The 17987-nt window shown below is 35.0% G+C and overlaps 1 protein-coding gene across 2 annotated transcripts in view; it reads right to left on the reverse strand.

The window, feature by feature from the left end:
* Positions 1 to 1155: 1155 nt before the first annotated feature.
* The window catches only part of RAB11FIP2 (RAB11 family interacting protein 2), a 35819-nt gene continuing 18987 nt past the window's right edge, over positions 1156 to 17987 (reverse strand). For both annotated transcript variants that reach the window (XM_084526363.1, XM_084526362.1), the window contains exons 4-5: positions 9549 to 9594; positions 1156 to 5800 (exon numbers count right to left, since the gene is read on the reverse strand). In XM_084526363.1, the coding sequence (XP_084382489.1) occupies positions 5573 to 5800; positions 9549 to 9594 (274 nt within the window). In that variant the 3' untranslated portion in view covers positions 1156 to 5572. The remainder of the gene's footprint in view (positions 5801 to 9548; positions 9595 to 17987) is intronic.

The raw sequence follows: 17987 nt of genomic DNA on the forward strand, positions 1-17987 counted from the left end.
CTTCCTTTAACAGCTAGTCTCACCCCTCCCTCATAAAATGGCACTAGTACAAATTAAGTGAACATTTCATTTATTAACGTGGAATGGGGGAATGAGAGATTTGATTTTCATAATTCCTTGTAACTTTACTAACATGTTCAATATTATACAAAAGGACAACATTTCACAAGTGAGCTGCAGCCAAAGTTTGCACAACACCCCCTTAACAACAGATTAAACAACTTAAATATGAAAATGAAATCCTGATTTTTACCCTGTATGGTTCCATAAAGAACTGACTCAAATAACTTTAGGATATATGTAATTGAAGAGAGACAAATTGTCCATAATAGTCCTTCTAGTTTACATCTAAGTATTTCAATAGATTTTTAACTGCTAAACTATTTTTAAAGTATCCTTGAAAAACCTTTATTAAGTCCCCAAAGTGGTTCAGTGTAGGACCTGGTCATGCAGCCAGTTAACTGCAAGGAAAGGAAGCACATCCAAATGAATTTCAAGCCTCCTCATGCGACTGGGTGAACCCATAAAATTATTCTTCTCTGAGCTCAGGACTACCCTCTGTACCTCCTTAGGAGCCAAGGAAACTATGTGCAGGGACAGACTTTGCTGTCTTGCTGCCTCTAGAAAGAAGGAAAGAAGACACACAGAAGCATCTTTTGCTGAGAACAGTGCACTGAAGTGATCATTGAAAAAGTACCTGTGGGGCAAGGAGAAGATACCAGTTTTCTGCCATTCTGGGTGGGTTGTATTTTGTCAAGCAGAATAACAAAATCTGCAGTTTGTCCTCATGCTAAATGCAACTCAGAACTGCAGTGCCAAAGATCTAGCAGTGTTAACACAACCAGACAATCAGAGGAGTGGTGCATTTCAAAGAACTGCCACTGTCATATAAAAACGACATTTATTTTAGCACATTAATAACATGCCCCTTTCCCCCCCCCCCCCCGATTGTAAGGTTTGGACACTACTGAAGAGACCTCCTACAACAACTGTCCTGCATTTACCACTCGTGTAGAACCATCCTTAAGGAACTACTCCCCTCTACAACTTCTGAGTCTTAAAACCTTGGGCCTTACAAACATGTATTTAAGTGGGGCTTAGAAGTTACATGCTTTGCATAACACAGATTAATACCACAATTCAAGGAATACCATGGTAGTGCATCGTGGTGCTTTATTAGTGTTAGACATGCAATTTTTTTTTTTTAATGGACAGAAATTAAAATATTAAGATAACATTTTAATCAAATTAAAGGAGCTGAAGTTGCAATAATGAAACAAAAATAAAGCTTTTCATGCATTCTAAGTTTATAGTTCTCACATGTGCATATAGTTGTGATTCTGTACCATTATTAAATTTAGACAAAGTACCATTGATTGCACAAGACAAGAATCAACCTTCAAGTTATAAGTAATGCTCATATCTTTTACAAACTTCCTGTATAACCTGGATCTTCAGCTTTTTATAGCACATTGTAATAATACAAGACATCTGGAAGCTTCTAAGATGAATAGGAATGGCTCTATCGCTTGTAATATACAGTGGCTTCTTCGATGTATAAATTGTGAAAGATAAAGCAAATGCCCACTATGCTTTAAAAGACCATGACTTTTTCCAACAGAAACAAATCTCAAAATCCTTCATAAACAGATTAAAGTGCTACCTATTGCATATCAAATACTTCCAGTGCCTGTATCTAGATTTAGAAGTTATAAATCCCTGAAAATAGGGTTTCATTCTCAAAGTGCTGACAGACCCTTAAATCTAGCATCATGAATACAGCAGCACTATAATCCTTCACCATGGACTTCAAAGAGAGGAAGTTAGTCAACATGCTTTCAATATCGCCATTTGAAAATCATACAGCTAACGCCCCTATCGTATCTACAACAGTAATGGATACGTAAACAGCAAAAAAGCAGGAGCTTACTTTACATACTTGATACAATATTTTTTCTTTAAAGCTGGAAGTGTAAATAAACCTCCAGTGCAGCAGTAAACATATTAAGACAACAGTTCTGTTTGTTTTAAGATGCTTCTAAGAAAGGGCATCCTGTACGGAAAGAACTGCACACTACTACCTAAGGAGTATGAGTTTCATTAGGTCCCCACATCATGAAACCTTTCTAAATGCAAGGCAACATTTTCACAGCTGGAAAATTACAAATAGTTCTTGATACACAGCCAACAGCAATAAATGTAGTTATGTATAATCTAAGGAGAATGCTACATTCATTAGTAGGTGGAAAACCAAGCTAAACATAAAATACAGCAGCAAGAGGTAACGTACATAAATATTAAAGAAAATATTTCTGCTCTTGAAGAGCAGAAAGTTTTGTTACTTGCAAAATTAAAATATGGCCTTTTTATTTGTTCTTTAAAGTAAGTAAAGTACATTGCTATGAGCAGAGCTGTTTTGAAGGAGAATTTCCAAGTCCATTGTGTGCATGGATGAACTTTTATACTAAGTTCTGACAGATCAAAATAATGTAGAGATATCCAAAATTTTCATCCCTCCAAGTGTAAAGGGCAAGAAAAACTAATTGTAAGTGGCAAGTTATTACAATTTTTAAACGATCAGCAAGAAAATTTACAATTTTATCCTACAGGAGAAATATTTTTTTTTTCTTCAACATATACATTACTCAGTATGAAGTATTTTCATTTGAAAGCTGCATTGTTCATCAAACACAGGTGGGGTGAAGATGCTTTTCAAAAATAATCTCAAAACATAGACAAATATTAAAATTGCTTTCTAAACAGAAAATTATGTGTGTGCAATCCTTCCAGAATTGCTCCAAAGTAGCTTATATCTTTAGTCATAAAGACTCCATAAAATATTTTCAGAGTTGTAAATGTCCCATTCTGTCTCTTTTGGTATCTTTACCTTTTCCTAAATTGCATTTCTCGTTCTCCTCTCTTTCTTGACTAACAAAAGGTGCTTTTATTCACTTATAGATCAGATAAAGACCTGATAGCACATTCAAAGCTTCACTAAATTTCTTCACTAATGCACAAAAATTGATCTTTTCGCTACCTTTAATCTGCTTATCATTCTTGGTATGCAAATATGTCAAATGATGTGCTTTTAGTCAATTATGCAGTTTGATATTCTACATTTACATTCTAAAAGAAGTGATTTCAGAGGTGCTAAATATAGTAGAGTTTCATTTTAATAATTATAAGTTGGCTTGCAAGTGAAAAGTCATTGGAGCATAGTCTCTGGTTAGTTTACTTGTTAAACCCCATCAATGTGTATGGTTTAATCATCACGGATAGTACAGATCGTCTCATAGCGTACCAGTTAGCTTTAATACGTCTGTTGAATTCAAAACAACTGCACAATTCCCCATTTACAATATGAGAAAACCACTTGCCTCAGCCAAATATTCAAAAATGTTCAAGAACTTTTATGGAAATACTGAGTAACTGCAATACATCTTGGTGTAATTAGGAAATTAAAATCTAATTGAGTGCAAAATCTAACTTCCAACAGTAAACGTACCATAACTTAGTACATAACCTTTGGCACTTCAAATATATTACAACAAATCTACAGCCATTTAGACCTTGAGTGGGTCAAAAGAACATTCATATGGTTTACGAGGTACAGAACTTGATAAATCCTTCAGTCGTCAAAAGAGAAATTACATGATGAAGTTGGCCTCTTTCTTTGTTCCAACTGTCTAAATGCACTACAACTGGTAGGGCTTGACTGGAATTGCTGAGGCTCCATGCAAGCAAAATTACCTACCCTACTGAATCCCAACACAGGGCTGAGAATACTCAAACTGCATTAATGTTAGTGCTGGGGAATGGGAGGCAGTTCCTAAAAATGGAAGAAAATTAAAAGAACAAAGATGAAAAGAAAAAAAAAAAAAAAAAAGAAAGAAAATAAAATCTGGGAACAATTGTACCACAGAATTTTTTTGTCTAAGAAGAATAATTCTGTGCTGTCATAGAAAACTAACATTGTCAAAAGCATTAAGAGAGCAGAACTTTTTCAGCTTGTCCAGATGACAGTTAATCAAGATATTACTAATCTTTGCAGATTTAAAAATGAAAATATAGATCTTTTATATCTGAAAAAGAAACAGTTATTACTTGATGATATAAGAAAACAGATCAGGTGTAGAAAAAGGAGGAAAAGACAGTCATTCCTTCCAAATCCAAATCTAAAATGTCCTAAAATTTTTTTAATACCTTCTTACTGTTTCACAGCAACAGACTAAGATGCTTATGAAGGAAATTAAAATTAAAATCTAATATTGTTAATATTGTGAGGATTATTCTCCTACTGTATTTTCCCATTGTAAGTTCATCACGATATTTTGCCAATTTATTGAATAACAGATATCCTTTTCATATGTCATCTTACAAACAATTATTAAATGATCAGGAAGACTTTCATTACATTCTTCTTTCATCTGCCTCAATGAAAACTGACTTTTAAAAGCACTTACAAGGAATACATATCTTTTTTTTTTTTCTTTTTTTCCAAATGATAACCCTTTTTAAGTACTCTAGACGTGTTTCAGCAACACAGCCTAATTCTAAAGGCATATACTTTGTTGTCTTAAGTTTAAAAACCTGAAGAGACATACATGTATATCATGTAAAACTCAACCTTAAATTGAGTCGGTTATATAGTTGCAGAATTATCATGTCTATTTAAGTCAGTCTGTTCATTTCTCCTATATTTTTACTGTAGTAGACTAACTGAACGAAGTATTCTTATCTTATTCCATACTTTTCTCCATCCTATTTCTGACTCTATTAACACTGGTCAAAGTACTTTAACATATAAAAAGGCATGCAATAACTTCATACAAAAAGATCCTCAAAATAATCCTGTCATGAGCTCACTACCAAAGTTCAATCATTACACACAAAATTCAGCATTTAAGTGTAAAATAACTGATTCCAGCATTTGCCATTAGTGAAATGGCATGATATTTTTTACATTGTCATACGAAAAGCACATTGTATACAGTACAGCATTTACTCTGCAAAGATTGTGCATCACTGTTTTCTTCTAGCATGTGTAGAACGAACTGCATTCAATTGCAACAAGTCACATTTAGATTTAGTAAAGCATACTACACTGGCTTGAAAACAGTGGTTTTGATGGCATGCTGTAATATCAGAATTGATATATTTGCATAATACCAATAATCGGTCGAGAAAACATTCAAAACAGCACAGGCTATCCCAGCTGAAACTGCCACACAGTGAACACTAAGCCATCATATAAAACTGCATGGACATATTTCATGTGCATTATTTACTCTACTGTACGTATGGTGTACCTAAAGGTATTTTATAGAAAAAAAAAAAAAAAGTATGTAGCTAATCCAACAAAACATTACTTTTGGCAGTCTCTGCTAGTGTTTGGAGTAAAAAACAAACAAACAAACACCAGTAAAATAAAACAAACAAAAACATGCCATAGTTCTGTCTCCCAATTCCTGAAATTTCTTAGGACAAAAGTAATGAAAAGAAATAAAAATGCTGAAGTGTTATTTCCTTCCCCTAACGTATTCAGCAGAAAGTACCATCAAGGGTCACTATCTTAGCTTTTGGAAAATTTCCCAGCTTTTCGAGAAGGTTCATATGGCACTCTGAGAATGCTAGGTGTTTCTTCCATTACTCGTACAAGAAGATTATCAATGTAATCCTCCAGTTCACGAATATGGGTGTCCTTCTTCTTAAGTTGCTCTTTATGTTTTACCAGCTCCTGCAAAACCTCTTCATAGGTAAGGTTACGGTATCCTGCAGTGGCATCAAAAGGATTTACATCCTACAGAAAATTTAAAAACAAAAACAAGAAAACAAAACAAAACAAAAACAGATTTTATTAAACAGCTCATTGATCTGAACACGCTTTTGAGTTTTCATGTATTTCCCACATACAAGTCTTAACAGAAGCCATTTTTCTTCTACAATATAACTCAATTTGCTCTAGAGCTTTTCCCTCCAATAACTGCACTGAAGCAAACAGTTGGAGACATGTTGCCCAGTTTGAACAGTTTCCCTCCACCATCACGTCAGCAAAAAATGTTGTTCTCAGAAAGACATATCCATGGCTTGTCAACATCTGAGCTATAACCCCAAGAAAGGTTAGCAGGTCCATTCTGGAAACCGACTACATGGTAACATTAATAATAAAAGAAAAAGAGAAAGAGCCCTGAGAATTCAAGCCCAACCATAACGTTCTTGAGTTCTTGCCTTTTGAGAATATTATAGCAAAACATTTACTTAGCTTTAAATTACATCAGCCCTCATCTGTCTTTCATATTCTATTTTTAGTCATCAGTGGCTTGCCAGACCTTGGCCTCTGAATCATACATTACAACTTCCAATTTTAAATTTCAGGTGAAGTTAAAAGGCTTCATCTCATTTGCACCAGAGCACTTAAGGCAGAACTGTGTACTACTAAAAGATCTGGCTTGCTTCCTTCAAAGCAGGAGAGGCACAGAATTAAACAGCAAAGGAAATAGAAGTGTTTCAATAATGATGTCTGCTGACTCAGTAAATACAGGCATTAGCAGAGATGGACAAACTAGTCCCTGTAACAAAGGGCAAGACATGATCCAAAACACTACACACTTGAGTGTCTTATTCTGTGTCAAGAAGAAATAGCTGCAACCTTAAGGAACCAGATTAGGAAACATTTGGGAATGTATAAAAGAAAAAGATTCTGAGAGTCAGTTCATAAAGGTATTAGCACCACAAAACGTGAAAAACGGTAAGTTTTCTCTGATTCAGGAACTGAAAAAAATCAAAGATAGGGAACCTCTAAGTACAATCATCTAACCTCTCAAATCCTGAACTACCAGGGCAGCAGAAGAACACAAGACAGCTTTTGTTTACAGTAGAAACTCCTCATTAAAAATGATAAAGCATGCACAGCTAGGTAGCACAGCACATAATCAAGTGTTCAGACACAAGTGTTCTGCTTCATTCCTTTTCTTCCCATACAGCTCCATATTTACACATTGGCATATGTCAAATCATTAAAACATGCAGGTGGTCAAAGTTTCCAAATAAACCTAATTAGAAGTGATGGTGTACTGCAAATAGGTTGAAGTACGACAGATCAATCAGCCTCTCTCCATCAATTATATTCTAATAGCAGCTCCTGAAATTACGTGCTTTTAAAGATTTCTCACTACATTTGAGATATTTAATGTCACGTTTATGTACTTGTATTTAGTATCTTAAACTTATGTTATCAAGTTGCAGCATTTTACAGGATCAATAATTCCCACGTTATAAAAATGTTTACCTTGATGAAATTTATATATTGGTTAGTAATTGATTTCCAGCAAGTATAGAAGAGAAAATAACTTCACTTTGTGGTTGCTAGATTTTTAACACATTTTCTTCCACAAGAAGGAAGCTAAATCTTATTTTTACAAAATTATTTAAAAAAAAATTTGAAAAATACAGTTAAACTTCGATGTCTAAAATATAGGGTTTGCTTCATTTTCTGATTTGGCAAAAGAACTGGAATGAAGATGCAATTATGTTTTTAATTATTATATAAAGTTTACTGGAAAACTGTGTGTAATACATATGCTTTAAAGATGTGTTGCCATACACATGCTCTACACAGATCTTTTGATTGAGTAACTTATCATGTTAAATATACAAGAAAATTCTAAAATGCTTTTACTACTTAGAAATAAATATTGTTAAAATTAGGAAGATTTTAAATGTCCATTTTGAACAATTATGCAACACATATAAGGAAGAACTATATCCTTACAAAAACAGCTACTAGAAATTTAATTCAAAACATTAGTCTTCTAATAAAGCATTTTTTAAAAATGTTTTAAATAACAGGCTATGCAAAGAAGGATTGCCTCAGCTACAAATTCCTACTGGAGAACAAACGGACATCCAGAGGAGCCGGAGGAAGTGGAGTCAGATAAAACGAAGGCCTGGCAATCTCTGATCATCTCTTTATTGTTCTAATGAGGAATTCTGCTCTGGGAATATCATCTAAGCTACTTTCACATCTTTTGTCCTACTTACTTCATCTTCCTTTCAGTTCTTAATTAGGCCTTAAAGAGCTCACACTGCCCTTTCAACTGGCTACTGCTCCCATTCAAGCACTGCTTTCAGAGACAGGTGTTGGCACCAGAGTAGAAGACATACAAACATAATTACTAAATGTGATGCACAAGGAAGAAATATAATAACTTGGTGAGGGCTATTATTGCAGAACCTAATAATAAATTACTTCAAACACCTTAGAAAGCAATCTTGAACATTTAAAAAAAATAATCAAATGGTTTCATTCAAAACTATGGTTGCGATATAGCTTCTTCTCTCCTAATTTGTATTTTGTATTAGATGAGCACCACCTTATAATCCTGCAACTGACATTTAGGATAGCTGCTATTCCACAAGCAAAATTATCAAGGATTTCTTTTATCACCTTTAAATCCTTTAAATAAAACAATTCACATATTATTTCTTAAAAGAATTATAAAGATGCTTTTACCAGCAATAAATTACATGATTTGCAGTAGTACATTTGCAAGCACGCAGAAACTGTAATTATGGTTACGTTACAGACAATAGCTGCAAAGTTAAATCAATTTTTTTGATGTTGTGTTTTGTCAGAGATTAAGTAACCGCCTGGTAGCATTCAGTTTACTATCTGATCAAAGGCAGCATTCATATACTCTGACATCTCCCACCGGTTACTTACATTATAAAAACTTGGGTGTTTATAATAACATCAAATATTATTACAAGTCATTTCCATAAAGCAGCAAAAAACAAACAGTACAAAGTCATACTTCCTTGTGAAATTTGTTTTCTATATATTTTAAAGATTGAAAACAAACCCACGTTTAAAGATTTGATCTATTCACAGAATAAATTCTAGTAAGACCACATTTTCTTGCAGACAAAGACACTGTACAGTAAATCCATGGATTTTGTTTCGTCTTTTCTTTCTTAGTACACATTTTTAGATACCTTTAGAGTATTTTGAATAATAACTTCTAGTACATCTATTTTTAGTGTTTTCTGTGAGGCTGTTCATTTATTATTTGTGCTATTAATCTTGCCACATATCAGTTCATTACTTCCATTTGGATTGGCCACCTACAAATGGTCCTCAGGTCTCAGACTTTAGTGATAGGAAACACCTGCTAGGCCAGCTAATGCCTTGCTGCCTAATACAGGGTTACTCACCTGACTACACTTCTCTAGAGCTCTCTGAAATACCCCAGTGTTTTGTTTTTTGTTTTTTTTTCTCACTCTGTGTGTAAAAATCTAATTATCCCTTTCTTCTCTACATCATAACACCAGAAGTTATCCAAATATTTTGCACATTTCCAAGTTTATTTTAGGCCTCTAATTTTCCAACTAGATTTTCTGGAAATATCAATCAAAGGCAAGGATAAAACAAACAAACAAAACATAAGCATTTCCTTATAAGAGGTTCAATAAGAATAACAGCTCATGTTGTGTTGGGCACCAATTAGTTGGTATTTACTGATGGTTTTCCATGACACTTCATAACTCACCATTGTTTTCCTGAGGTCCTCAATGCCAGAAGGATTCGTATTAAAACTGTAGGGAAAACAAACAAACAACTATTAAAGGTCCATTTATCTGAATAAAACTTCTACTAGACACTACTAGTAAACCAGGTGTATTAGGTGTACAAAGTATTTATGATGATTTAGTTACCTGATTTGTGAAACGTATTACAATTAGTACAGTATTCAAAGTTAATGGAAAATTTCGTATATTCTTCATTCACAATTTTTCCTTTCCTTCTGGTCATAAAATTAGAGTAAGCAATGCTAAGATATTACCGATTGGGCTTCACTAGCTCTTTGATTATTTCAAGACTTACCTCAAGCTTCTAAGCAAAAAAAAAAAAAAAAAAAAAAAGTTACTTTAAATGAAATATTCTGGAAATAGGTCCCTGGGACAAGGTTGTTTAAAAAACAAAACAAAACAAAACAAAACTAATGTGTATTGCCAGTTTTCACTGCAGCTGCCAGAGGAGAAAGGCCCTTCATAAATTCCACTCAGGTCACCAGGTTAAGTTAGAGCTGAAAAGCTATCTTGTACTAATAATATTTATTTTACATATAAAATTGAGTAAAAAAAGCTATTTTTTGTAAACTTAGAGATTATCTCACACATCCAGAAGGCAAAGCTATTTCACTATATTGTATGGTTGAGATGCTTTTCTTCCTCAACTGCAAAAGGGCAGTAGATATTGATAAAAGCAGCCATTGTCAAAGTGTCAGACCCAAGAATCAGTCCACTGTTCTCATGGGTTGATGTAATTATTTGCAAATGTCTTCAAAACTCAGTGCTTGCTATAGCAAGTTTCAAGAGAAACTAAGTCTTAGAGAAACCGTGAGCAAAATTTGGACACAAGTCAGAATTTGGATATGACTCACTGATAATATTTACTTCGTAGCATCATAGTAGGCATTATTACTTCACATCACAAAGCCTACCATTTAGTCAGGTTGTACATATTGGCTGTCAAATGTAACATCTGTTGACAGCTTCTAGAAAACAGATCTCTGGAGTTGGCTGCATTGAACTGATAACAAGCTACTACGAATGCTACATAAGCTTTCATAGACTTCAGAAGTAACAAGTTCATTTCTTTCATATTTTTTTACACTAGAGAACCTCAACGGCCTAATACTACTGATTAGTTCTACATTCAACAAGCTGGTACGTGAATACAAATGAATTAGTAATAAAATACTGCAATCCTAGTCTCTGGTTGAAAGAGTAAGTCCAAAAGTTACACAAGTAATTGTACACCTTTTTTTATAATTTTAAATGTAGCTTAAAGGAAGGAATTTTGTGTCCATCACTCTTTGTTCTCTGCATTTGAAAGCCATGTATTTCATGGTGTAAAAGTGGAAGAGACATAATACATAATAAAACATCATTTTGTGTACTTTTTTGTTTCAAAAGTAGTCTTTTGCTCATAGACAAGCCCAGTGAACCATCTGCCAGACTGAGGATATTAGATGAAGATTGGATTACATGACCAGTCACAACCAGAAATAAAAAGGTGTCTGAAGAATCAAGTCCTGGCTAATTCCCATTGTACCTGTTTGTAACAGTGATCTGAAGCATTCTGCTGGAGTTTGCTGGAGAACGGTTTTGAATGAGGGGCCGCTTTCATCGGGTATTGTCTAACCAGCGAAAGGCAGGAACCCTCCCTCACGGCCTGCCTTTTAGTTGCACACTGATGTGTCAAACCCATGATGAACTTGCTTCATTCATGGCTGCCTTTTGTGATCCAAGCACAAAAAAAATGAGTTAACTGAACTGGATCGAATTAGCTTGGTGAAAACCAAGAATGTCTCTATTTAACGAAGTGTGGCGTTAATTTGGGCTATCTTTCTTTTGGGACTGTTTCCTCATGTTAGACAAGATATAGAATAATGCGGCCTGACTGCTCAACTGAGCGACTTTCTGAAAGGTTAAAACAGCAAGATCTTTCACTGCACTGAATGACTTTATGGTTTCTGTGAAATAACTTCTGGGACTCTCTTTCATAGCAGCAGCTTAAAAGAAAAGGGGCAGTTCTGACTAGGAAAAGTTACATTAGAAAATTAGAAATATAAATCACTGCCAATATGGGCTATTTTTTTTCCAACTAAAAACATATCTTGTTTCTCTAACATTGTGGACATTGCAATTACAAAAGAGTACATCCGCCTATTTCACGTGAAGTAATTTGAATACCACTGCAAAAAAAAAAAAAAAGAAAAACTATTAAATGCAATATTCACCAATAAAACCCAAATCCCATGAATACTCATATTTTAGAGAGATATGTGGAAATATACTGCTTCTCAGTGAAGCAGGAAGAAACAGGTGCCGAGATTGCGTCTAACATTTTCAAGTCAGATTGTCTAACTAACTGACTTGGGAGCTCCATGGCCTCGCCGAGCCTCTCTGGGTTTCCTGGCAGCTCTTCCAGCCCGAGGTGAACGTGAGCAGTTGCAGACTCTCCCCATAATTCACTGTCCAAGAACCTTTTAATACCTTGAAAGAGCATACTGTAAAATTATGAACGCATACAGCTGGGGGAGTTGCAGATATTGTGCACTGAAATTAACGAGAGCATTTATTTTTGCATTTAAATTTCATCACAATAATACACACCCCTTCAGTTATCATCTTACTTGATCGCTTGATAGCTCATAACAGATTACAGAACACACACCTCTAGGACTACAGCCCATGAACTGCACAATGATCATAAGCATCCTTCAAGCAACTCTTTTCTCAAGTCCGTAAGAGCATTCCAAAAGTATTGATGTAAGCAATAATATGAAATCGTGTCATTTTTACTGCATTACCATCTCAGCACATAGGCAAGCTGTAGTCCTGACTCTTTTTTTTTTTTTTTTTTTTCCCCAGGGTTTGATAAATTTGCAGGGAACTTCTGCTATGGAAAAGTCTGGGAGCAAAAAGCTTGGGAAAAAAGAATCTTTTTTGTTTTTAGAATGCAGTTCACTGTAAAAAGTGATTGTTAAAAAATGACATTATGACAATAATTACTTTCTCAATACAGTTTATAAGTAAATTTCTCAATGCTCAGTTTATAAGTAAAAAGATGTTTCTTTTCTAATAAATGGATTTTTCACCAACTCCCCTGAGAACTGAAGTCAGGCTGGGTTTCTCTGGCTCATGCATCACCATTAGGACTGTGTGTACCTCCCAGGTGTTATATCTGATTCTGATGCCTGCTTATTGCATGTACCTTCCAACCTACACAAACTGGCCTGACTGCTCCTTGCTCCTGTTTCCTTCATCATCTCAAGGAATGGAGTCATCTTCTACCTCTTCTGCTCATCCAGACAGGCTGAGAAGCCTCCCTCTCCACCACTGTATATCAGGTCTCACAGTGATTGGTATCAGGAGGTCCATAGATCTTCTCTTACAGCTAATAAACTTGCACTGTCTGATCACCTTTAAGAAATGTGGGAACTAGTAAACGAAGGCAAATCACATTGGCAGGTCTGAGGAAGAAGGCACAGGTTCAAGATCAGCTGCAGTAAGATCAAGAAGGGGACTGACCAAGCACGCCACCCAGCTTCCACATCCCCTCTAGCCACCAGCTGTACAATAGTCTCACTCAATCTAGCACAGAAATTCATTATGCCCCCATTTCACTCATCTAGGAATTCAATTATTTGCCTTAAGAATTACTTTATGTCAGATATTTTCACCGCATTAAATCATACCGATTATTTTACTACAACTTTGTCTTTATATTTTTACTGCACAGTAAAGCTTGCTAGAATTTCTGTTTTATTAGCTTAGATTTCAGTTTAGGTATGTGAGATGAGAATCCTTTCCTATTGCCATGTTGCTGGGGGGAGAAAAACGACGAGAAATAAATATGGTATAAAATGATAATGGTGACAGACATATGTAAGTCTGATTCTACGTTTTGGATGACTGCATCATAATCATAACAAGCATATTATTTGTACTTTCTTGCTATTTTCCTTAAATGCATTTTGTTAGAATCACGTGAAACTCTCATGCTTCTTTCCTAACACCTCCCCTTTATGAGGCAGTTTCATAGTTGCATTCCTGGCTGATTATTTGCAGTTTAGGTAGGCACTTCAGTGGAAACATTCCAGGAACGGTGTGAAGGAGGCACTCCTCCAGCACGATCAAGGTGAAGCACTGTAAGAAGAGGGGCCGCCCACTGCTGAGCCTTCCCTGAGCTCTGTGCTGGTATAGCGCTGTCTGGGTTATCTATTGGTAAGATTAAATGTACCTCGAGTTGAAGATTTATCACAAGCTCAAGTTTGTAATTGGAGTTTTAAATTTTGTCTTCTGAAGTTTAATGGTAGTTAAAAATTCAAACATTAGGACTAGTGGCTGCTTAAATATTTAGCTTCTAAATATCTAGAAATTAAAACCATGCTTATTTTTTTTTTCCTACAACTGATATAACCATTTTAGTGCCTGAACCATTTACTCCGACAACATAATGAATGGGAATCAGACTCCTAAATTATTCTGTATGGAAATCATATTTTTCCAAGGAGCAAAAGCTTTTTACTTATGTTATCCATATTAGTTATATAGATATGTTATCCATATTAGTTATATGATCACTGCTTTGTATACTATTAGAAATTAAAATGAGGATACTTACATTAATATTTAATACTCAAAGTATTGAAGTATTATATATGAAAGTATTTCATATCTTGTAAAATATCCATTGTATCAATGTGTTCAGTGTGAGCTTTCAGTTTTGTTTAATTCAGAACATCTCTGTACAGGTAATTAGCAAAACTCTACCATGGTCATATTCAGTTAGTCTAAAAATTATTCTTCCTACTTACTTAGTCTTTGGCCTGTTGCTTATTATTCTTTGGATTATCACAACACACATACCAGCAACTTAAAATACTAAGATATAGTTTAAGTTATTACCAGTGTACTAGAAAAACAAAAGAAATGAATAAAATCAGATACAGTTAATGAAATTCAGAAACTGAGTTTTCCATAGAATAGGATTAGCCTGCTGTGTCTGGCAATGCAGACATCACTTTAGACCCTGAAAAGGAATGACTGTCACGTCTGGCAGTTAAGCAAGCATATTGCTATTTCTTTCCCAATCAGATTCTGGGGAACATCACTTAAGACACTTTGCTATATAAATTGTCCTGCTGTTGAGCCATGCTCTGAAGCCTTCTGGAGTTTGTGTAACCCCAGGAGGACACACAAAGAACATCAGTTTTTGTTCCTATCGCTCCATTTTCTTAATATTGCTAAGAAGACTCATGCCAAGAGTTAACTGGACCAAAAATCTCAAACTTTGAATGCAAGATAAATTGCTATTGCAAACCATTTGTTCCCAATCTACATATTCTTTACACAGACTCCTTTGGAAATGACCTGTTCATGAGCAGACTGCTGCACTTTGTGGAGCCCTTCTGATAGCAGAAGGCTCCATGACGATAACAAAGATACACGCTCAGAGTGCAGTCCTTGATAAAGGTCCTAAACAAAATGCACTTCAAGGCAGCAACCTTTTATCTTGTATCTCTCTTTATATATAATATATATATATATAAATAAAATGTAGCACAGTAAAAACACTACAGTGCAACTAAATAGAAGACCAGAAGCTTTCAGTTACAAAACTTGAATAATTCAACAAAAAGTAATTGCTACATACAGGAGAGTTATACTAAATTAAGGGAGAGTTATGCTAAATTAATAAATAGTATGGCTAGCTATGGTAAAGAACCTGTTGGTAGAAGTGAAGCACAGTATTTGACTTTCTTTGCTAACTGCACTAAATAAACTGTTTGTAAGGACTACCAGTAACTCAGGATATGACAATCCTTAAATAACACAGCCTGAGCACTTTGAAAATTGCATTGTTTTGCCTGAAATAACATATTTTTGAAAGTGTTTTGCTGGTGGGATTTTTGATGATTTAAATAAGTAAAAGATACAAGAGCACAACTACATGATGTAGTCATTCATGTGTCTGTAAGAAATCTGAGAAGCAGATATAAAATGTTAAGGCGGATCTCTAATTTATGCATATGTATAAACAACTTCATTAAGAAAACAGACATGAATTGGGATCCACAACAGGCTGTGGCTGGTTTTGAAGCATCCGATGCTGCTGGAGACAGATGGAGAGATCTGGAAGCATGCAGAGCTGTACTTGTGAGCTCTACCTGATGGGTAGCCTTCTCCTTCCAAACATGTTGGTATCTTTCAATAATGGACCTTGTATTTGCCCAGAGCTGGACACATTACTCATGTAAATTCACTCATTAGTCAGGTCTTACAAGGTATCGAAACCCAAATTGATCTTAAGCAGTGTACTCAACCAAATATTAATGCAAGTTTTGAAAACAAACAGTTGTATATAAAAAAGTTAATATTTCTAAGCGTTTAAATGTTCCTGCTTTTATTAGGCAGCTGTGCTATGGCTAAAAAACTCATGAATTTTTATCCACAAGAGACCATTAAAGATCCTCTGTAATAAAAACCTCTACTAGGAGACCCTACTTACATGGATCTGTAGTCAACCAAAAAAAAACAAACAAACAATAACCCTGAAGTAAAACTTTGCATTGAAAATTTGAGAGTTATTTTTAAATTCTTTTATTAATAAAGAAACTGGATATAAGTGTTCAATATTAATTAAAAGCAAACAGAACAGGCAGCGCATTCCCCCTTGGGACAGGTGATATGCATCAAAGCTTTTCAAAAAAGATTTCACATGGTCTAATGCGCACCAACAGTTAATGAAAGCTTAAAAAATAATAATTGTCATTCTGCAGGAAGAACTCCTAAAACAGTGTTCCTAACCCAGGCAACTAATATGAAGTCATTGCTGGTAAAGAGTCTATAGCAGAGTAATACTAAGTACTAATATTTCTAATTGCAGAAATAGTTGGTAGTCTCTCTCCAGGAATCAATTGCTCCAACCCATCCTAGTAATGTCACAAATAATGTGATCATTGATTTGTGGCAGCTTTAGGAAAGATTTCATTATTCTCTCATCACATGGTGTGATCTTTCTAAATCAGATACTAACCGTCTTAGCAGGACGGACCAAGACTCCCTGCATGACTTCTCCTGGTTTCGTAGATTCTTTTTACCTCCCATATACCTGTAATGTATTTGTTTTGTTGACTGAAGGATGTGCTACTGACAGCTTTGCCATCCTGAATTAACAAATATTAACAGTCTAGAAAATAATTAATGCACTGCCATAAAAATCAAAATTCTAGCTAGCAATGATCACACGACTAGAAATACGCGTAGTCAAACTTCAGTAGAGAACTGAATAAAAAAACCACTTTCCTATCAAGAAGAGCAATGTAGTTGCATGCTGTTCTTAAAGCATGACATGCTAACACCAGCAGATATAACAAAATTCTGAAAATAGTGTAGTTTACCCGATTTCATTTTTTGACTAAGCGAGAAGTGCATGCTAAAATGTCTGAACAGGCCTTGCTCTAGCAAGCACTACTATAAACTCATTAGAGATCAAATTTTCTAAACAAGGGCACAGGGAAAAAAAAAAAAAAATTGAGATGTATTGTGCACAGGAAAAGGGTGACCTGCTTTGTAAGGGCCTACACAGACATTACAACCATTTGCTCTGATCGGGCAGTTTCTAGGGTTCCATTTCCATGGAGCTGCGTCCAGTAACCATGCCCATCACACGTAAGTGGGCAAGGCTGAAACCATTTAGCGGTCATATATCTTTGATGTTCAAGTTATTGCACTAATAACTTATCTTCACTGTGGTTGGAGCTAACATATTTTACTTGACAAGTGCAGTTGACTGGTGCCAGGCACCTGCTCTACTAACCCGGCTCAATAAGCTGCCCTAGAAAGTCAGAGTAACGCTTGATTTTGCAATAGCCTCTCTAATTAGTTAACAACCACACATAGTATTTCCTAACAACCACACATACATTTCCTAAAATTTAACATCAGCTGTTCCTTTGGCTCCAACTCACCAATAGCTGATGTTTATATGAGTGTTATTCATACCTTCTACTATGTAAGATGGAAGTTAAGCTTCTTCTCCACCTTTCCATCTTTGCATCTCCCACAGTTTTTAGAATATAGCACATTTACTGCTTGAACTTCAGATAAAGTATAAGTATGCAGCATAAGCTTCATCTTATTTTGTCAAAGTTTAACGACATTTAGGTTATGGAAGTGTTATTTTATAAATTGTTTGCAGTTAATGCACCTCTATATGTATATACATGTATGTATACATACATACACTTATATTGTGTTCCAGACGTAGAGAACCCTATACATATATCACACACAAACATATATTTTACATATAAATATACATACATACACTACATACAATGTTTCTTAGAAGGCTCACAGCTATCAACCCAGTTTCTGAGATGTGGAATTTGATCAGACTAGTAACAACCTGT

This window comes from Aythya ferina, assembly GCF_964211825.1.
Source record: "Aythya ferina genome assembly, chromosome: 7".
In the NCBI taxonomy this organism is placed as follows: domain Eukaryota; kingdom Metazoa; phylum Chordata; class Aves; order Anseriformes; family Anatidae; genus Aythya; species Aythya ferina.